Genomic DNA, 20,428 nt, shown 5'->3' with positions numbered 1-20,428 from the left:
GAAAACTACTATGTAATCCTGAAGAAGAGGAGCCAGCAAAACAAACTGTAAAAGTTGTGTTTCTAATAACTCTGCCTTAAATTTATAATTTGATAAAAATTTTTTAAGTTGTACTATAATTTCAGAATGAATAAATCTGTTTTTAAGTCCATCATGGAAACAAACTCACCTCATAAATAGTAAAATCTATGCCTACATATGGTATGATAGCCAGAAGACTAGGGACATAGCCTTTGTAAAAGCCTGTAACCCTTTCAAGTTTCCAAATCTTCCTGGCACAATCCAAAATCCCAGAGTACTGCCCAGTTCTACTCACTGCCAAATTAGTTTTTAAAACCTGAATGTGAAAGAAGATAATATTGTAAGGTCATTGATCAGTTATCTAACCCAGAGCACTACCATAAATTGACTCATTATTATGGAATTATATTATATTTTAATGACAGTATATGTATATATTTTCCTACTGTTTCCTGGAATATTTTAGTTTTCCATAGGAATATTTTACAAATGCAGCGTTTAAGTGCTTTTACTAAATTTCTTAATTTAACTTCATAGAAAGATAGAGTGAATTCAGCTATGTTTTCTTTTTGTCCAAATTATAAGATCATACCTGCAGCTATTATACTGTAACTTAGATAAGGAACCCAAAATAAAAAAAGAAGCTCTCACAACCCCTCACCCCCAAATTTAGTGTCCTAAGAAACTGATATTAGGATTTCACAAACAGCTACACACACACACACACACACACACACACACACACATATATATATATATACGTACACAGGTAAAGTATAAGAAAAGATCAACAGAATTTTAGATGGTATCATCAGGAATTGCAATATCTATCAAATAAGAGTTATAGAAGGAGGGAGACCTCCAGGGGAGACGGAGGAGCAGGAGGATCTTAAGCTCACCTTGTCCCACAAATAAAACTGGAAAACACCCACATCAGTGTAAATAACCCAGAAAACACCAGAAGACCAGCAGAACAGACTCTCCACAAGTAAATGGAGAGAAGAGACATCATGAAAGAGAGTGGGAAGGGCAGGACTGTTCAAGGGCCAGGGGGCAAGGTGAGCAGTAGATGGAAAGCATCCCAGGCATAGGCATCCCACACAAGAAGACAAATTCCCATATTTGGCTTTGAAAATCAGAGGGGTCAAATTCTGTAGTTCTTACAATCAGCAGGGCAGCGGGCTCGGCTTAGGAGATCCGGGAGAGCCACAGGAAGCTGAGTCTCCGCCCTTAGAGAGACAACACCGCAGACAACCCCATGGAAATACAGCACAGAACCGGCAGTTTGAAAAACGCCTGGGGCATACGGGAGGGAAATTTGTTTACTAAATCAGATTTTGTGCTAGAGGGGCAGGGAATGTTGCGAGACTTCTTCAGGATCAAAGATGCTGGTAGACACCGTTTCCCCCCATTACCCCTATTTAGACGCAGACACAGGCAGAAACCAACACAGCGCCAACACTACGGAGTGCGGACTTGCTCGCGGGTGCCCTGCCCCGGCGTCATCCTGCAGACACACCCCCTGGAGGTGGGCCTCAGCCCCAGGCCCCTACCACGCCGACCTGTGCAAACCTTGCTAACACTGTGCATCTCACTCCCATGGACTCCAGCGTTACCTGCCCCCACAACCAGGCCTGCCTCAGTCTCCTGAGGCTGCAGGTCGCCTCCCACAGTGGGCCTGCTCAGACCTTGCTGGAACCATAGACCTCAGCACCATATTCTTCTGTGGACTTGCACGCTCCAATAGTCCCTTGATCCAAGCCCATCCAATGCAGTGCCATAAGCCTGGCAGCCCACAGCCCCAACAGAAGCCAGTAGCACTCCAAAGTGACCTATATCCTGCGGAGGGGAAGATAACCACACATATGGGACCAATTATGGCCACAGCAGTAGGCCGGGGGCAGACATCTGGTCTGACTGCAGGCCCTGCCCACCAACAAAAGCTTCACAGAGGACAACACAGGGAGTGAAGCAGCAGTTCAGTATTGCTGCATCTCTGGGAAACACCTTGACTAACTCAACTTAAGACCAAGGTGGCCCCGGACTGGCTCAATAACAACACAGGGACCAAACCCTGCTCACAACAGGCAAAGAGAGCCATTGCAGATGACCAGACTGAAGAAAAAAGTTGCTCAGCCATAACAGCAGAGAAAATGTAATACACAGGGAAGACAGCTCTGAAGCACCAGGTTCTGGGGAACAGGGGACATTGCACTACAGGATATTGTAGGACATCTTCAGAAGGCCACTACTTTCAAGAGCAGGAGACATAGCTGAATTTCTTAACATGCAGAAATAGACACAGACAGTAAGTCAAAATGAGGAGACAGGAATACGTCCCAAATGAAAGAATGAGACAAAAATAACAGCAAGAGAGCTATATGAAATGGAGATAATATGCCTGATAAAGACCTTAAAGAGGGGCAGCCCCGGTGGCGCAGCGGTTTAGTGCCGCATGCAGCCTGGGGTGTGATCCTGGAGACCCGGGATTGAGTCCCACATCGGGCTTCCTGCATGGGGCCTGCTTCTCCCTCTGCCTGTGTCTCTGCCTCTCTCTCGCTCTCTCTGAATGAATGAATGAATGAATGAATGAATAAATAAATAAATCTTTTTTAAAAATTAAAAATAAAAGACCTTAAAGAGGGGCACCTGGGTGGCTCAGTGGTTGAGCATCTGCCTTTGGCTCAGGTCATGATTTCAGGACCCTAGGATCGAGTCCCACATGGGGCTCACTCTTCTACCTATGTCTTTGCCTTTCTCTTTCTCTGTCTCTCATGAATAAATAAATAAAATCTTAAAAAAAAACATTAAAGAAATGATCATAAAGATATTCATTGGACTTAAGAAAAGAGTAGAGGACCTCAGTGAGACTATTAACAAAGAGATAGAAAACATTAAAAAAAAAAAACAGAGATGAAGAACTTAATATATGAAATTAAAAATACACTAGGTGGGATAAATAGTAGATAAAAGGAAGAAGAGATCAGCAACCTGAAGGACAAAGTAATGGAAATCAATCAAGCTGAAAAGAACAGAGAAAAATAACAATAAAAAATGAAAGTAGACTAAGGGAGCTTAGCAATACCATCAAGCATAATAACATTCACATTATAGGGATCCCAGAAAAAGAAAAAAAATGGGGGTCAGAAAATTTACTTGATGAAATAAAGGCTGAAAACTTCCTGAATCTGAGGAAGGAAACAAATCCAGATCAGGAAGCATAGAGAGATCCAGCAAAATCAACCAGAGGAGGTCCACACCAAGACACATAGTAATTAAAATTAAAAAGAGAATTTTAAAAACGGCAAGAGAAAAAAAAACAGTCATATACAAGGGAAGCCCCATAAGACTATCAGCTGATTTTCCAGCAAAAACTTTGTGGGCGAGAAGGGGGTAGTATTATATATTCAAAATGCTAAAAGACAAAACCTGCTGCTAAGAATACTCAATCCAAAAAAATCAAAAGAATACTTAATCCAGCAAAGCTATTGTTCAGAATAAAAGGAGACATTAAGAGTTTCCCAGACAAAGGTTAAAGAAATTCATCACCACTAAACCAGTCTTATGAGAAATGTTAAAGGGGACCCTGACTGGAAAGGAAAGACCATAAGCAGGAGCACAAAAGGCAGGACAGACAAAAGTAGTAAAAGTAAGTATATCTATAAAAATCAGTCAAGGGAAGGGACACCTGGCTCAGCGGTTAAGCCTTGGGCTCAGGGCATGATCCTGGGGTTCTGGGATCGAGTCTTGCATGGGACTCCCTGCATGGACTCTGCTTCTCCCTCTGCCTGTGTCTCTGCTTCTTTCTCTCTCTGTGTCTCTCATGAATAAATAAACAAAATCTTAAAAAAAAAATCAGTCAAGGGATTCACATAAAAAAGGGTGTAAAGTATGACACCATATACCTAAAATATAGGGGGAGAGGAGTACAGAAAGGACTTAAACTTAAGGGACCATCATCTTAATATAGACTGCTATATGTAGAAGATGTTATACACAAACCTAACCACTAATCAAAAACTGGAAATAAATAAGTAAAAAAATAGAGAAACAAATCCAAATATATCACTAAAGAAACCAAACAAAATCATGAGACAAGAGAGCAAGAGAAGAAAAAAACAGAGAACTACAAAAAAAATAATAAAACAAGTAACAAAATGACAATAAGTTCTCATCTATCAATAATTACTTTGAATGTAAATGGACTAAATGCTCCAATCAAAAAAACACAGGGTTATGGAATAAGAAAGCAAGACTCGTCTATATGCTGATTACAATTCAGACCTAAAGACACATGCAGATTGAAAGAGAAGGGATGGAAAAACATTTATCATGAAAATGGAAGTGAGAAGAAACACAGGATAGCAGTATTTATATTGGACAAAATAAACATTAAAACAAAGACTGTAACAAGAGACAAAGAAAGACACCATATAGGGAAATAATCCTACAAGAAGACATCACAATTGTATATATTTATGCACCCAACATGGGAGCAACCAAATACATGAAGCAGCTATTAACAAACATAAAGGAGCTAATGAATAGTAATACAATAATATAGGGGACTTTAGCACCCCACTTACATCAATGGATAGGTCATCCAAACAGAAAATTAACGTGAAAACAGTGGGGTTGAATGACACATTGGACCAGATGGATCTAACAGATATTCAGAACATTCCATCCTAGAACAATGGAATACACATTCTTTTCAAGTGCACATGAAGCATTCTCCAAAATAGATTAGGCCCAAAACAAGGCTCAACAAATTCAAAAAGATCAAAGACATACCCTCTATCTTTTCCTACCATAGTACTATGAAACTAGAAGTCAACCACAAGAAAAAAATCTGGAAAGAATATAAATACATGGAGGTTAAACAATATGCTATTAAACAATGAATGGATCAACCAGAGAAATCAAGGAGGAAACCAAAAATACATGGAGACAAACAAAAATGAAAAAAAAAAATGATCCAAAATTCTTGGGATACAGCAAAAGCTGTGCGAAGACGGAATTTTAGGGGTGCCTGTGTGGCTCTCATGAATAAATGGCTCAGTCAGTTAGGCTTCTGCCTTCAGCTTAGGCCATGATCCCAGGATGCTGGGTCAAGTCCAGTGTCAGGCTCCTTGCTCAGTGGGGAGCCTGCTTCTCCCTCTGCCTGCCACTCCCACCCCCACCCCCCCGTGATGTGTCTCTCTCTGACAAATAAATAAATACAATCTTTTTTAAAAAGAAGGAATTTTATAAATTTACAGGCCTACCTCAACGAGCAAGAAAAATATTAAATAAACAACCTAACCTTACACCTACAGGAGTTAGAAAAGGAATAACAAACAAAACCTAAAAACAATAGTAGGAAGGAAATAATAAAGATTAGGACAGAAATAGACAAATTAGAAACTAAAGAAATAATGGAACAGGTCAATAAAACCAGAAGTTGGTTCTTGCAAAGAAATTATAAACCCTTAGCCAGACTCATAAAAAAAAGAAAATGGAGAGAGAGCTCAAATAAAAATATCAGAAATGAAAGAGGAGAAATAACAACCAATACCACAGAAATGCAACTATAAGAGAATATTATGAGCAATTATATGCCAATAAACTAGACAACCTAGAAGAAATGGATAAATTCCTAGAAACGTATAACCTCCCAAAACTAAATCAGGAAGAAATAAAAAATTGAACAGACCCATTACCAGCAATGAAACTGAATCAGTAATCAAAAAATCCCAACAAACAAAGTCTAGGACCATATCGCTTCAGAAGTGAATGCTACCAAACATTTAAAAAAGAATTAACATCTAATCTTCTCAAACTATTCCAAATACTAAAGAGGAAGGAAAGCTTCCAAATTAATTCTGTGAGGCTTACATTACCCTGTTACCAAAACGAGACAAAGACACGACAAAAAAGAAAACTAGGCTAACATCTCTGATGAACATAGATGCAAAATCCTCAACCAAATATTAGCAAACTGAATCCAACAATACATAAAAAATCATTCACTGTGATCAAGTGGAATTTATTCTGGGGGTGCAAGCATGGTTTGATATTTGTAAATCAATCAATGTGATACATCACATCAAGAGAAAGGATAAAAAATAACTGTATGATCATTTCAATAGACACAAACAAAGCATTTGACAAAGTACAACATCCATTTATGATAAAAACCCTCAACGAAGTAGGTTTACAGGGAATATATCTCAAAATAACAAAGGCCATCTATGAAAATTTTCACTAAAATTATACTCAATTATGGAAAAACTGAGGGCTTTTCCCCTAAGATCAAGAACAACATAAGGATATCCACTATCATCACTTTTATTCAACATAGTACTGGAAGTCCTAAACAAGCAATCAGATAAGCAAAGGAAATAAAAGTCATCCAAAGCAGTAAGGAAGAAGTAAAACCTTCACTATTTGCGGATGACATGATACTATATACAGAAAACCCTAACGACACCACTAAAAAACTACTCGAACTGATAAATGAATTCATAAAGTTGCAGGATAAAAAAAGAAAAAATATAATCCAAAATTTAATAGTAAAAAATTTCCCAGGACCACAAAAATGCCAACTTTTTCATTGGAAAAAAACAAAATGAACTAATACAAAGAAAAGAATCCAAATCTGTACAAGTCATGGGTGCAATTTCAGAAGAATAATGATTAAGAGAAAACCTTAAAAGCTTCCAGATTATTAGAATTAATAAGAGTAATGTAGAGTCATTGGATAGAAGTGAAAATCCAAGAGTTTTCATGTATACTAGCAATAAATATTAGCAAAATATAATGGAATACATTAATGGCAACAAATATCACAAAGTATCTAGTAATATAAAAGCCTCATAATGTGTAAGACCTCTATAAGAAAATTATAAACCTTATCAAAGAATATAACAGAAGATCTAAATAGAGAGAGATACCTCCTCCCTGAACAAAAAGATTCAGTATCACAATTGTCATTTCTTCCCAAATTCATTCAGTACAACTAGAGTCAAAAATCTCAACTGGCTTTTTTTTTCATCTTTTGTTTTTAAAGAAACATGTTCAGATGGAAAGGAAAATGCAAAAAAAGAACAGTAATAGAAACATCAGCTTAAACATCACAGCTCTGGTGATATTGCCCTGGCAATAAGTTTTCTCTACTCAATGTCATTACTACTAATTGTAAGAGGATTGTGGTTCATTTGAAAAAAATAGCCATAATTCTCATTAAAGTTAGCAATTAAATCACCTTCTTTCAACCACACTTACCTCCAAGGGGTAAATAAAAGATTGTGCAGTAGCACCAGCCAAAGAAGCAGAAGCAAATTGCTCAAAAGTTTCTAATTTGGTTCCTTCAGAAGAAAGAAACTTCTTATACTGTATTAATAAGAGTTCAAAGGTATGTTAATACTCAGAAGTCCAAGAGGGCATACAAATTTATTTAGTATCAATGAATACATGGGCATTTACTCCATAATTAAAAACCATAATGCACATTACCAAGGACGTATATATAGTCATGCTCTTTAGATAGGAGGCTCCAACCTTAACAGTAGAGACTTCAGCTTGTATGTCTTTGTCTAGAATAAAATCTGGTATCTAGCAGACATCCAACAAGTGTTGATTATGATAAGGAATTCATATAATGGAATGCAAACCACTGAGATGGAAACAAGCGAGCATCCTATGCAGTAAATTCTAGTGGCAACTTTATTTAATTTGTGATGTCATGAAGCAACATAATATCACAAACAAACCTAGGACTTGATCTTGGCTAGGTCACTTACTGAGTAATCCAGGACAAGTTATTCTCTATAACTCAGTTTTTTCATCTGGAAAATGAAGTTAAGTGCCTTGTCCAAACGAGTCACCATTATATCTGCAGTCCCTACTTTGTAGGATTCTTGTGAATATTAAACACAATTATACACACATGTAACATGCTTGCCACATAGCAACTGAGGAAACAGTCATTATTACTGCATAATGAGAATAAAATTTTCCTTAAGGAATGGATTTCAGTAGAGTATTTCCTTGATTTTTACTTTGGTCCGTATATTAGCTTGTTGTTCCAAGCCAATCAGTACATCCCATTACTTGATATTGAGTAGTTCAAGGACTGATAAATGACACAACCTGGACCAGTGAGACCCAAGGAAATGTTTCAGGAAGACCTCCCAAAAGAAGCTTCCTTGTTCTTCTAAGAGAACTACAAGGAGAGTCAGATGTCTTCCCACTACTCACAAAGAAACATGAACCCCTGAAAGTCTCTGGCAGTCATCTTTCAATTCCAAAAAGAGTCTTAGGATAAAGAACTCAGTGGAAGTCAGAGAGAAGAGATGGGGGTGGGAAGGAGTCTTTGGTAACACTGTTGAGCTGAGAGATAAAGGTTCATCGGAAGTCTACCCTATTTCTAAATGTGAGAAAATAAATTCAATTTATTATATGTACCAGCTTGGGTCACACTTTCTATTATTTATGACCTTTTAAAGATTCCTAGCTGATATGGACACCTCAAGCTTCACATGCTCAAAACTAAATATACACACCGGGTGCCCCCCACTCCAAAATCTTGTGATCTTCCTATAGGGCAAATGTTATTTACTAAAAAAGGAGACTGTGAATGGCTCCCCTGGGGATTTGTGATGTGGCAGTCCTGCCCAAGTGTCCCCATTGTAATAAACGGCCCCAGTTGAACAAACTAGAAATTTCAGTATCATCTGTGACATCCCTCTCTCTCTTACACTCCACAAACAATTATAACAAAATCTTACCTACTTCTTAAATATCTGTGGAATCCGTCCACTTGTCTCTCCCCACTGACTGACATCACTCTCATCTCTCACCTGGGTTACTGCATATTGTCCCAACCAGACTCCCTACATATACTTTTGCCTCTCTTCCTTTGCCTGTCTGCCTCTTCAATCTCATCTTTAACCACAATCACCACACTAGTCTTAGGGGACTTCTTTTAACACCTCAAACACACCTTGCTCTTTTGCCTCCAGGGCTTTAAACATGTCGTTCCCCCTTGTAAAATATCCTTTTCTCTGTCTTTCAATTGGAAATGTTCCACTTACCCTTTGGGTTTCAGCCTAAATGTTACCTCCTTGAGGAGGCCATCCCTAGCCCCCCAACCTAGTTTGAATTCCTCTGTAGAACTTTCCCACAGTACCCTGTATTATGCTTTATGTAGTGCTTGGGACCACTGTTTCTTGGAAGCTTATGATGTGCCAAGCTATTTGCAGAGTAGATATTGTAGTTTCTACATTTTACAGATGAGCCAAATGAAGTTCAGAGATGTTATGGGAACTTATCCAAGTCCACACAGTTAGAATGGGGCAAACACAAGTCTGTGGTCTCTAAAGCCTGCCGCTGTCCATTGCTTCATTTGTTCTCCCTCAATTCAACCATATTTCTGTTGGAAGTCAGTGAACTTAATATACTACTGTTAAGTTTCCATGTAGAAGCCCAAACCAATAACCTAAACTAGCTTTTATTGAGGAAATATTAAAAGAAGAAATTTGTTTTAAAAACAGCATTCAAGGGCAGCCCAGGTGGCTCAGTAGTTTAGTGCTGCCTTCAGCACAGGGTGTGATTCTGGAGACCTGGGATTGAGTCCCACGTCAGGCTCCCTGCATGGAGCCTGCTTCTCCCTCTGCCTTTGTCTCTGTCTTTCTCTCTGTCTCTCATGAATAAATAAATAAAATCTTAAAAAAAAAAAAAACAGCATTAAAATAACAGCATTATAATTTTAAAATAATAATAACAGGATACCTGGGTGGCTCAGTCAGTCAAGCATCTGACTCTTGGTTTTGGCTCAAGTCATGATCTTGAGGTCATGGGATAGAGCCCCACATCAGGTTCTGTGTTCAATGTGAAGTCTGCCAAAGATTCTCTCTCTCTCTCTCTCTCTCTCTCTCTCTCTCAATCTCCCCCTGCCCCTCCCCCAATCATGCTCTCTCTCTCTCAAATAAATAAATAAATAAAATCTAAAAATATATATAAAATAAAATAATAATATAAATTAAAATAATGTTTTAATATACACAAACAACTGTTTGCCTTTGTTTTATAATAATTTGAAGTCAATTTTTCAAAAATAAAATTGAATAACTTTTCCTTGTTAATAAAAGTCATAGTTATAGCTTTACCTGTTCATATGACCAGACCTTAACAGCTGTTTCAGGAGCAATCTTGAGAATATGCATACCATTTCCTCTCCACAGAGAAATGACTCCACCCTCTTTGACCATCTCTATGAAATGGTTTATTATCTTCACATTCTTTGCTTCTAAACTCTGAGCCTTGAAAAGGAAAGGAAGGATTCTGAAAATGGACAATATGATTTGAAGAACTTTGAAACTGTATATTGTAATTTTCATGTAGGCAGGAAAGAGTTAAAATTCCCCAGCTATTGAAAGTCTCTCCTATTGGGGAAGCAGCAGCTGTTCTGGTGATTACACAGCTTTGGAAGCAGGTTTACTTCGAACCTTGCACTATAGCTTATGAAGGGGGATACTTTACACATGGAACACAGATAAACATGCCATAGACATGATTGTTTTGTTTCCTGTTCCTCAAGGGGATGGACAAATGGCTCTTCCATCATGAAAAGATTGAATCAGAAGAATCAGAGAAATAACATTCCTGAGAAGTTAAACCACTGAAACTCAGAGAATTTATTGCTAATAAGGGGCTATGAAGCCTTTAACAAGTGTGATCAGTATGGTCAGTGTGAGCAGAGGAAGAATAGAATCTGACAAATTTTGTGGCCAAAAGACCTGAGAACTTTCTCCAAGGCATACACTGGAAGACAAATACTCAATTTAGCCTTCAGAGAACAACAGAGAGTATGTCCTGTACATTGAATATATCGCATATAGCATACGAAAGATTAAGCCCAGAACAATGCAATTTGGTATGTGAGTAAAAATAACAGAAGAAAAAAAAAGACAAATTCAACAAATATAGTTTAGTAAAAGAAGATGCAAAAGTGGTCTTAAAATAAGAGGTATTAAAGAGGAATTTAGAGGCACCTGGCTGGCTCAGTCAGTGGAGCATAAGACCCTTGATCTCAGGGTTGTGAGTTCAAGACCCATGCTGGGGGTAGAAGTTACTTAATAAATAAAAGTGTTAAAAAATAATAAGGGGCTCTTTGTTTTTAGGGGACTGGGCAGGCAGCCCGTACAGTATAATAGTGAATATTTAATAAATGTGTAGGGAATCAGCAGGATTCCTGCAATACATAGATGAAGAAGAAAGGAAGGGGCAGGGGGGACTGACTAATTTTTTTTTAATTTTGAAAAAGAAGAACCAGAATGAGGATAATCACTAAGTCACTTGCAGTTAGAAGACAACTGCCAACTCTCTATTGAGGAGAGACAGACATTTAAACTCAAAATGATAACTTTATTATACAGTCACAATAATAAGTATATTTGCTTTAATTGTACAATAAATCTGTATTAGGAGGCCTAATAGCCAATATATAAAATAAGGAAATAATTCTGCACTGGCTGATTCACAAGCACTAAGCTAAGCCCTTGTGTATACCCACCACCTACACCACCAGTCTCTGACTCCAAGGAGTCCAAGGTGGGTTCTACTTTGAAGAGGTACCTGCCCCAGGGACCACTAACCAGTCTACATATCTGCCTTCTCTTATGTCATCCCTGGGCCTCTTCATGAAAAGCAAGTTCAGACCAAGACAGAAGAGACAGCACCTCTACTGATGGCATTTCCACCTTGATGGGCAAATGCTAGGTATCCATTTGACCCCAGAGGCTATGACAGCCCACCACCAGCAACTGCACTCCAAAAGTTACCTCTCATACTCTCATCTTTACTGGTACTGTAGCCTCTGTGACATTACTTCATCTATACAGATTGTTAAATATTTTTTAAATCATTCTTCCTATAAATCATAATGTAATTTGGATTTTCTCAAGTATCCTCCTGTAAGTAACATAAAATGGTGTATCAATTAAGGAGTGCTATGTAACAAAACACTCTACAAAACTCAGTGGCTTGAAACAATGAACATTTCATTTCCTTATGATTCCATGGATTAGCATATTGGACTGGGTTCAGCTAGTGGTTCTTTTGCTATTCTTCCCTGAGCTACTGTGTAGCTATAGTCATCTGGCAGTTTGACAAGGACTGGTTGGTCCAAGATAGCTGCAGGCATATGGCTGGTGGTTGATATTACTAGCTGAACCTCTCTCTCTATGCAGTTTCTTATTTTCAAGAAGGTTAGTCCAAACTTCTTTACCTGATGGTCTTAGGGCACTAAGCAGCCATGAGCAAAAGCTGCAAGACCTCTTGAAGTTTAGGCTTCCAAATCCCACAACATCCCTCAATAAAGCTGGTCCAGATTCAAGGAATGGTAAAAATAAACTCCACCTCTTGATGGGAGGAGTAGCAAAGTCATATTGCAAAGGATGGGAAGAATTATGGACTCTGTCTTTGCAAACAATCTGCCACAAGGAGGTATGGCACTAGATCCATAGAGAAAGAAATATAGCTCTAACACACCAGCTGGCTTTACAATAAATAATATTTATATCATCATAAGAATGTAAATGCTATTTATTAATTTTAAGAATTTAAAATCACCCTATGACAAAACTGTGAGGATGTAAATATGATTGTAGATCAGAATGTAATGTTAGCAACCTTGATAGTGTTGAAAGGGATATAATTCAACTCTCTCCTATGTTGCCAGAAATGCCATTAGTAAGGCATTAGTATAATAAGAAAATACATAAGTGACAGGATTCATTCCAGTATTTAGATCCTCTGGAAAGTCTGATTATTATCTCTCTTATGAGCAAATCTTTTTAAAATAATATTACCTGATGTTGGTAAGGATACAGGGAAACAAGTAACATCACACATTGCTAGGAAAAATGCAAATTGACATTATCTTTCTAGGAGGAAATATGACAATCTATTGAAAACCTTAAGATATGTTTAGAATTCCACTTGTGGTAATGGCAAACTAGTAATTAGGAATGAAATTGCCACTAAGGATAACCGAAAAAGTTGATAAAATATATAAAGTTTTCTTAAGGGTATCCATGAGCTAACAAGACAGAGACGTATTTCAGGACCAGAATGTAGGAGGAAAGACAGAAAGGTAGGAATAGCATTCAAGTGTATTTCTGAATGCAGAAGTTGTTTTGGTGGCCTCAGGGGATTAACAAAGAACAAAAGGTAAATCCCAGAGCCCATCCGTCTCTCACATACCACCGCCACTTTAAATTGGGATTTTGCAGGGCTATCCCCTCATGGTAAGGGTAAACCCAGCCTCTGCAAGGACCTGCAGCATGGCTTTGTATCACCTGGTGGTCCAGGGAACTTCAAGACTCGAACTTGAATTAAAGTGAGAATTGACAGCACTCCCAGGCACCTGACAGAAATAAACAAAAATCTAGTCTGAAGTTGGATATCATCATCCTTTTCCTCAAATTACTGCTACAAGTAATATTTTAAAAAACAATAACAAAACTAATGGAGGAGGGGAAGCAGAACAATTTTTTAAAATACAACAGAAGGCAAGAAAGGAAAAAGAGAGGAATTTAAAATAAGCACAGCAAATAGAAAGCATAAAATAAGATGGTAGGTTTAAACAAAAATATCAATAAATATATTAACTGTAATGGAATAAATCTTCCAGTTAAAAATATAACAAAATCCAACCATATGCTGTTTTAAGTGACTTATCTTAAACATACAGATACAGAAAGTTTAAAAGAATGACAATGAATACATCACACAAATCCCAAACAGGAGAAGGGACTGTGACTATATTTATATCAGACAAAATAGAACTAAAAGTATTATAGAGATCAAGAGGGTGCTTCACAATGATAAAAAGTTCAATTCACCAGAAGCATACAAACTTTAGGCCTCAAGATATATAAGGGAAAAAGTGATAGGCCTACAAGGAGAAGGCAAGGCCTGGGAGGGGCTCCTAGTACTCCAGACTCAATGAGAGAAATCTGAGGGAGTATGGTGCAGTGTAGACATTTGAGCCTGGCATGCATGGAGGGAAAGAACAGCTGGCAAAAGAAACAACAAGGCCACAAAAAACAGTGGAGTTTTCAAGAAACTGATCTATAGGGACATTACTTATGATCATTCCTTGGTTCTCTTGGTGACAGGGAAAGAATGCAAATAACAGGATGTCTAAACTCCTTTTATACCAAAAAAATCTGAGTTGCTAAGGGACTAGATCTTAAATGTTATCATCACACACACAAAAAAAATTGCAAGTGTGTGGTGATGGATGTTAACTAGACTTACCATGGTAATTGTTTTTCAATATGTACATATAATAAATCATTGTGTTGTACACCTGAAGCTAATATAATGTTATCTGTCAATTATATATTATATCTAATTTTTTTTAAATCCTGTAGGAGAAACATAACTAGAAACACAGCCAATTGCAGAAGAAATCTATACCAGCTACTTAAAATATCTGATCCTTCATTTTTAATATTGAAGAACAATATAGGATCACAATATATATGGAGAAGTAATGGCAGCAAAGAAAATCTAAAACTAAGATTAATCAAACTAATTCCAGAGAAAATAGTGACAATTCAAGAAACTACAGTTAACTAAAACAAACAAAATAAAGGACTCTAATATCCTCAGAAAGAATCAAGATGAAGCTGAATCAAAAAAAAAAAAAAAAGAAAAGAAAAGAAAAATACTATGAAAAAGGAACAATTGAAGGGATATTAGAAATATTTCTAAAATTTTGGAAAATCTTAGAAATTTAAAATGTGATTCCCAAAATAAGAAGTTCAATAGAAGGGTTAAAAAATAGGATGGAAAAAAAAATAGGATGGAAGAAATTTCCCAGAATGTTGAGTAAAATGATATAGATATGTGATAGATATATGACCAAATATATTTATGAAAATATAGATATATAATAGAAACAGAAATAGATATATGATAGAATATATTTATGAAAAGGTAGGTCAATCCAGGAAGTACAACATCCAACTAATAAGAATTCCTGAGAGATAAAATGGAGGGAATAAAATTAGGAAAGAAATAATAAAATATACTAATGCAGAGGGAAGACATAAGTTTAGTTAGGAAGAGCCTACCAAGTGTCAAACACAATGGATGATAAAAGAACCTACTTAAAACATTGTACAATTTCAAAACACCCAGGACAGAGGCATGACTAAAAGCTTCCAGAGAGAAAAAACAGATTATCTACCAAAACATCAGAGTGGCATCAGATTTCTAAAGTTACACTAGATGCTAGAAAATAATAAGGTAATGCCTTAGAAATTCTGAAGGAAAGCATTTTTAACCTTGGTGTCCATGCTCAGCCAAATTGCCCATCAAGGGGAAAAGCAAAATAAAATAATTTTTAGGCATTCAAAAAATTAACTTTCAGTAAAAATGGTATTTTTTTTAATTCCCTCTTACTCCAAAACCAAAATGATAGTAAAGTAAAAAAGAAGGCAGTAACACGAATGGCCAAATATCATACATCTCTCAAATTTTGTTCCTCCATGATTATTCAGTTCCTCCTCTCACTTTTAAAAATGTCTTGGTTCAAATGAAAATTATATGGTCACCCCACTACTAATCTCCATAGGAAAGAAACACCAGTGATTTCAGCAGATTTAGAAGAGGTAGAAAGCAAAGGGAGAAAGTAATAACTGATTTAACAGAATAAAAGTTACAATTTAAGTGTCTGTGGAAGAGAATGCATATAAAGTCCATTTGCCCTTAAAAACTCCTGAGGCTAAGAGCACCTGAGTGGCTCAGTGGTGAGCCTCTGCCTTCAGCTTAGGTCATGATCCTGGGGTCCTGGGATTGAGTCCCGTGTGGGGCTCCCCACAGGGAGCCTGCTTCTCCCTCTCCCTGTGTCTCTGCCTCTCTTTCTGTGTCTCTCATGAATAAATAAATAAAACCTTAAATAAAAAATAAAAAATAAAAACCTTGAGGCTTTATTCTCGGGAAAAAGTGAAGAAGCTCTTGACTCAGAAATACAGAATTCTAGAATTCAGGGAGGCATAGAACTGAAAAACAGATGCACAGTGACAGGAAGCCTCCTGCCCCTTTCCCCTGCCTTTAGCCCAGAACACTAGCAGCCAGGTGGGCCTCCTTGTTTTGTATATTTTATATAAAAATTATAGGGAAACTTGTTATTACTTGCTGATCCAAAATAGAGATAGTAGCTGAATGTTGTCATAGGCTTATAATTTCTGCCCTGAGTAGAACTATGAAAAGATTGGAAACTCTTCCTCTTTGTTTCAGTTGTGCAGCCAAAACCACAGAGACTTGGCTGCCAAGGTTGGGCAATCCCTCCATTGCCTGCACCATCTTTAAGGAGGCCACAACAGCTCTAGGACCCCCAAGCTTTTCAGACAATTGAAGAATTCTACCTATAGAGCCATGTAAGGAATGAAAAGAGAGAGCAACTCTTTGACCAGCCTGATTCTTTGTGTCACAACTTCTAACCCATGGAGAGAATCAGAGTATTGTCCAGGCTTTTCCCTACTCAGAAGAAGAAGAAGAAGAGAAAGAAGAAGAAGAAGAAGAAGAAGAAGAAGAAGAAGAAGAAGAAGAAGAAGAAGAAGAAGAAGAAGAAGAAGAAGAAGAAGAAGAAGAGGAAGAAGAAGAAGAAGGAGAAAAAGATTTCCCTAATTTTTACCTCCCTAGAATACCAGTACTAAATTGTTAGTTTGTATTTAGTTTCTTATTTACATATCTGCCTCCATCACTAAACTCCAAGATGCATATGGATGAAAAGGGTGTATTATTTGTTGTTTGCACCTTCAAGTGGACTTGAGTGCCTGGCAGCCTATTGGATGAGTCAAGGAGATTACTGGCAAAGAAGTAATTTGCACATGAGAATATCAAGGAATCATGATAAGATCTCTGAAACTCTTCTTTTGAAAAGCATCAAATATTATTCACATTACTCAAAAATATGCACGTGAACTATGTAACACACTTGCATTAGGGTTTTTAGACGCTCCAACGGTGCTGTGCATGTTCTAGCGCAAGTACCAGCTATGCCTCCAGCCAACAGATACCTCCCTAACAGGCCGGAGCTTCTTTCTTCATCAGTTAATTCATGAAAAGTCCATCTTTCTCCCATATCAATTCCCTATTGAAAAAATACATTATAATTAGATATAAAATGAGTATGTTCTCTCCTTATAAGATCTAAACAATGTTTTATATATCTCAGCTCCACAATAAATTAAGGTCAACCTTTCCTAGAATGTTGTACTTCACCAACCAACCAGTGTATTTTAAGTAAGTCATAAATTAGCTTGAATTACTACCATTATAAGCTAGTAATATTTAAAATAATAATAATAAAATAAACTAGTAATATTTTACCATGTCTAAGATAATCTTTACATTGCCATTTTTAAGTCTATTACTATTTTTCAATTCAGAATTATTTGTCTAAGATTGAACACAAAAAGAAAAACCCATCGGGTTCTACTAAATATTTGTAGCTGTGATGAGACATAGGCTAATAAACTAGTAGTGAGGTAGCTATTTAATGGGCAATAACATAAAAGTATCCAGTGTTCAAAATCTAGTGGATCCCCATGTTATGTTCAGTCAGACTCTTTAACAAAACAAATATGAAATATAAGCACACATTTGGAAGCAGGTTCCTTTTATATCTTTACCTACTGTGGAACTGGCAAAAAACAAAGCAAAAAACCCTGGGCCTTCCATGTAGTGCCCAGAGCAGATAACAAGCTCTGCTGTGCATGTATCATGAAGTAGGAGATATTTTTTTTTAAGATTTTATTCATTTATTCATGAGAGATACAGAAAGAGAGAGAGAGAGAGAGGCAGAGACACAGGCAGAGGGAGAAGCAGGCTCCATGCAGGGAGCCCGATGTGGGGACTCGATCCCAGGTCTCCAGGATCATGCCCTGGGCTGAAGGCAGCGCTAAACCGCAGAGCCACCCAGGCATCCCAAAGTAGGAGATTTTTGAGGACCTAGAAGGCTGATCGCAGATGTCATGATTAAGGATCTGGGCTCAGGAATCAGATGGAATCAGATGGAATTGTCAAATCTTGACATCCCGAACTCCTAGTTTCCTAATTGAGTGAACTCTCTGGGACTTAGTTTCCTCAAATGCAAAATAGAGACAATACTAATACTTAACTTCGTAGGATTGTTAAGATTAAATACCTTAAAGTATGTATAGCACAGAGCACAATGCTTGACACTAAAAGACACTCAATAACCATTAATTACTGTTAATATCAATTGTAAAACAAAAACTGAGAGCAATTTAGGCCTCCAAGTGCTTGGCTGTGCATAGTCACTAGCAATAATGTGACTAGGAAACAGCTCAATATCTGTTTAATAAACAAAAACTAACATTTACAGAGCAAAGTCAGAAAGGTAATAGCAGTTATATGTGTCATCTTTAGTTTTCATAATAACAAACCTGAGAGAAGTAAGTATTATTTCCCTAATTTGACAGTTAAGAAAACTGAGCATGGAGAGATCAAATCATTTACCCCAACTCACCCAGACAGTAAGTGGCATAGCTGGGATTTGAACCAACGAACCCTGAATCTAGAGCCTGTACTCTATTCCACCCAGGAAAACTGGCTGCTTTCTACCACTGTGGAGTAAAATTACAGCGCCAAGCATATTTGTCTCTTGTGAAGTTGCTATAAGCCAAATAATAGGCCTGCCTCCGGGACTAATGAAGCACTCTTTGTTCTGCTTATATTAACTCTTTGTTAATATAAGCACTCAACTTATATTATTTTGTTAGGTTATCACAAATACTGTCACTCAATTTTCAAAAGAGCTATTTATTTTCCATGCCTGTTTGTTCTTTACCTTCATTATGAAACAGAAACTTATCCTATAGTAGGCGTACAATAAATGTATTTTTCATTGACTTGAATTGCCTTTAATCCTCTTTAAAAGAAAGCATTGAAAGTGAACACTACCAAAAAGGATAAAAATATTGTCCCTATTTGGACACCCAAGAAGAAAAAACAAGGATAAAATCTTCTCTTAATGATTATATATTTATTAAGAGACTGTTGGTAACTGAATAGTTTTATATAAGCATCATGGTAAAAGGAAGGAAGGCACACTCTTACAGCAACAGCAGAATGTCAGTAGTAATGTGCTACTACTGGCCATCGCCCTTTCTCAGAGAAATCTTTTCTAGATATACTGCAGAGCATCATACGAAACTCCTTTTCACTTAGTTCAACTTCTTCAGAAAGCAATTCAAAGCAGGTAGGTTAGATTGAGCTTTTGTATATTTAATTTTGTCATCTTAAGATTGAGGAAGTAGTAGGAGAAAGAATGGAGCAGATTGCTATTTACTATAACTTTCTCTTAAACACATAGACGATTAAAGAAAGTTCAAATGTTAAAAATGAAAGAAAAAATACAGATTTCATAAAGAAACAATAGAAGTCCTAAGTTTTGAAATACTACTCTTTCTGTGTGTCTCTCATGAATAAATATACAAATAAATAAATCTTAAAAAAAATACAAGTTCAAAGTCCTTTATTTTTTACCATTAAAAATGATAACAGCTAATGCAGATGGTGCTTAACAAGTGTCAGACATTGTTCTCCGCTATATGTATATTAACTAGTTTAATCCTCACAATAACCTAATGAGTACTATCTTTAGCTTCATTTTACAAACATTGGGAAACTGAATTAGAGCGAAGTCTCTTTGCTTATAAAGGTCGAGCCTGCATCTGAAACCAAACCAACTAGCTCTAAAGCTCTTGTCCTTGACCATCTATGAGCATTTATTGATGACTTCGGTCTGCCAGGCATTGTGCTAAGTATTTTACATGGATTGTCTCATTAATCCTCACATCCTTATTCTGTGTGGTAGGTCATATTATCATCTTTAGTTTATAACTGAAAAATTTGGGGGATCCCTGGGTGGCATAGCGGTTTAGAGCCTGCCTTTGGCCCAGGGTGTGATCCTGGAGACCGGGGATCGAATCCCACGTCGGGCTCCCAGTGCATGGAGCCTGCTTCTCCCTCTGCCTATGTCTCTGCCTCTCTCTCTCTCTCTCTCTCTGTGTGTGTGACTATCATAAATAAAAATATTAAAAAAATAATATACCTGAAAATTTTTGGCTTAGAAAGTTTAACTAGTAGGGGCACTTAAGAAGCACACCTGGATTACATGATTCTAGAATTCATGATCTTTTTTTTTTAATTTTTATTTATTTATGATAGTCACAGAGAGAGAAAGAGAGAGGCAGAGACATAGGCAGAGGGAGAAGCAGGCCCCATGCACCGGGAGCCCGACATGGGACTCAATCCCGGGTCTCCAGGATCATGTCCTGGGCCAAAGGCAGGCGCCAAACCACAGCGCCACCCAGGGATC

The 20,428-nt window shown here is 37.3% G+C and overlaps 1 protein-coding gene across 7 annotated transcripts in view; it reads right to left on the bottom strand.

Annotated features, from left to right (window-relative positions):
- The window catches only part of LOC490131 (calcium-binding mitochondrial carrier protein SCaMC-1-like), a 48,266-nt gene that overhangs the window by 14,426 nt on the left and 13,412 nt on the right, over positions 1-20,428 (bottom strand). For 3 of the 7 annotated variants that reach the window (XR_005361062.1, XM_038541153.1, XM_038541154.1), the window contains exons 5-8: positions 17,018-17,173; positions 10,173-10,325; positions 7,288-7,395; positions 170-337 (exon numbers count right to left, since the gene is read on the bottom strand). Coding sequence is in view for 6 of the 7 variants with exons in the window: in XM_038541153.1 (XP_038397081.1) it covers positions 170-337; positions 7,288-7,395; positions 10,173-10,325; positions 17,018-17,173 (585 nt within the window). In the remaining variant the exon portion in view is untranslated. The remainder of the gene's footprint in view (positions 1-169; positions 338-7,287; positions 7,396-10,172; positions 10,326-17,017; positions 17,174-20,428) is intronic. The other 4 variants (XM_038541157.1, XM_038541158.1, XM_038541156.1 and 1 more) reach the window with 3 other exon arrangements.

The sequence above is a fragment of the Canis lupus genome, chromosome 6 (assembly GCF_011100685.1).
Source record: "Canis lupus familiaris isolate Mischka breed German Shepherd chromosome 6, alternate assembly UU_Cfam_GSD_1.0, whole genome shotgun sequence".
Lineage (NCBI taxonomy): Eukaryota > Metazoa > Chordata > Mammalia > Carnivora > Canidae > Canis > Canis lupus.
Note: the sequence above shows the minus strand (reverse complement) of the source record. Positions and strands in the feature narration are given on the sequence as shown.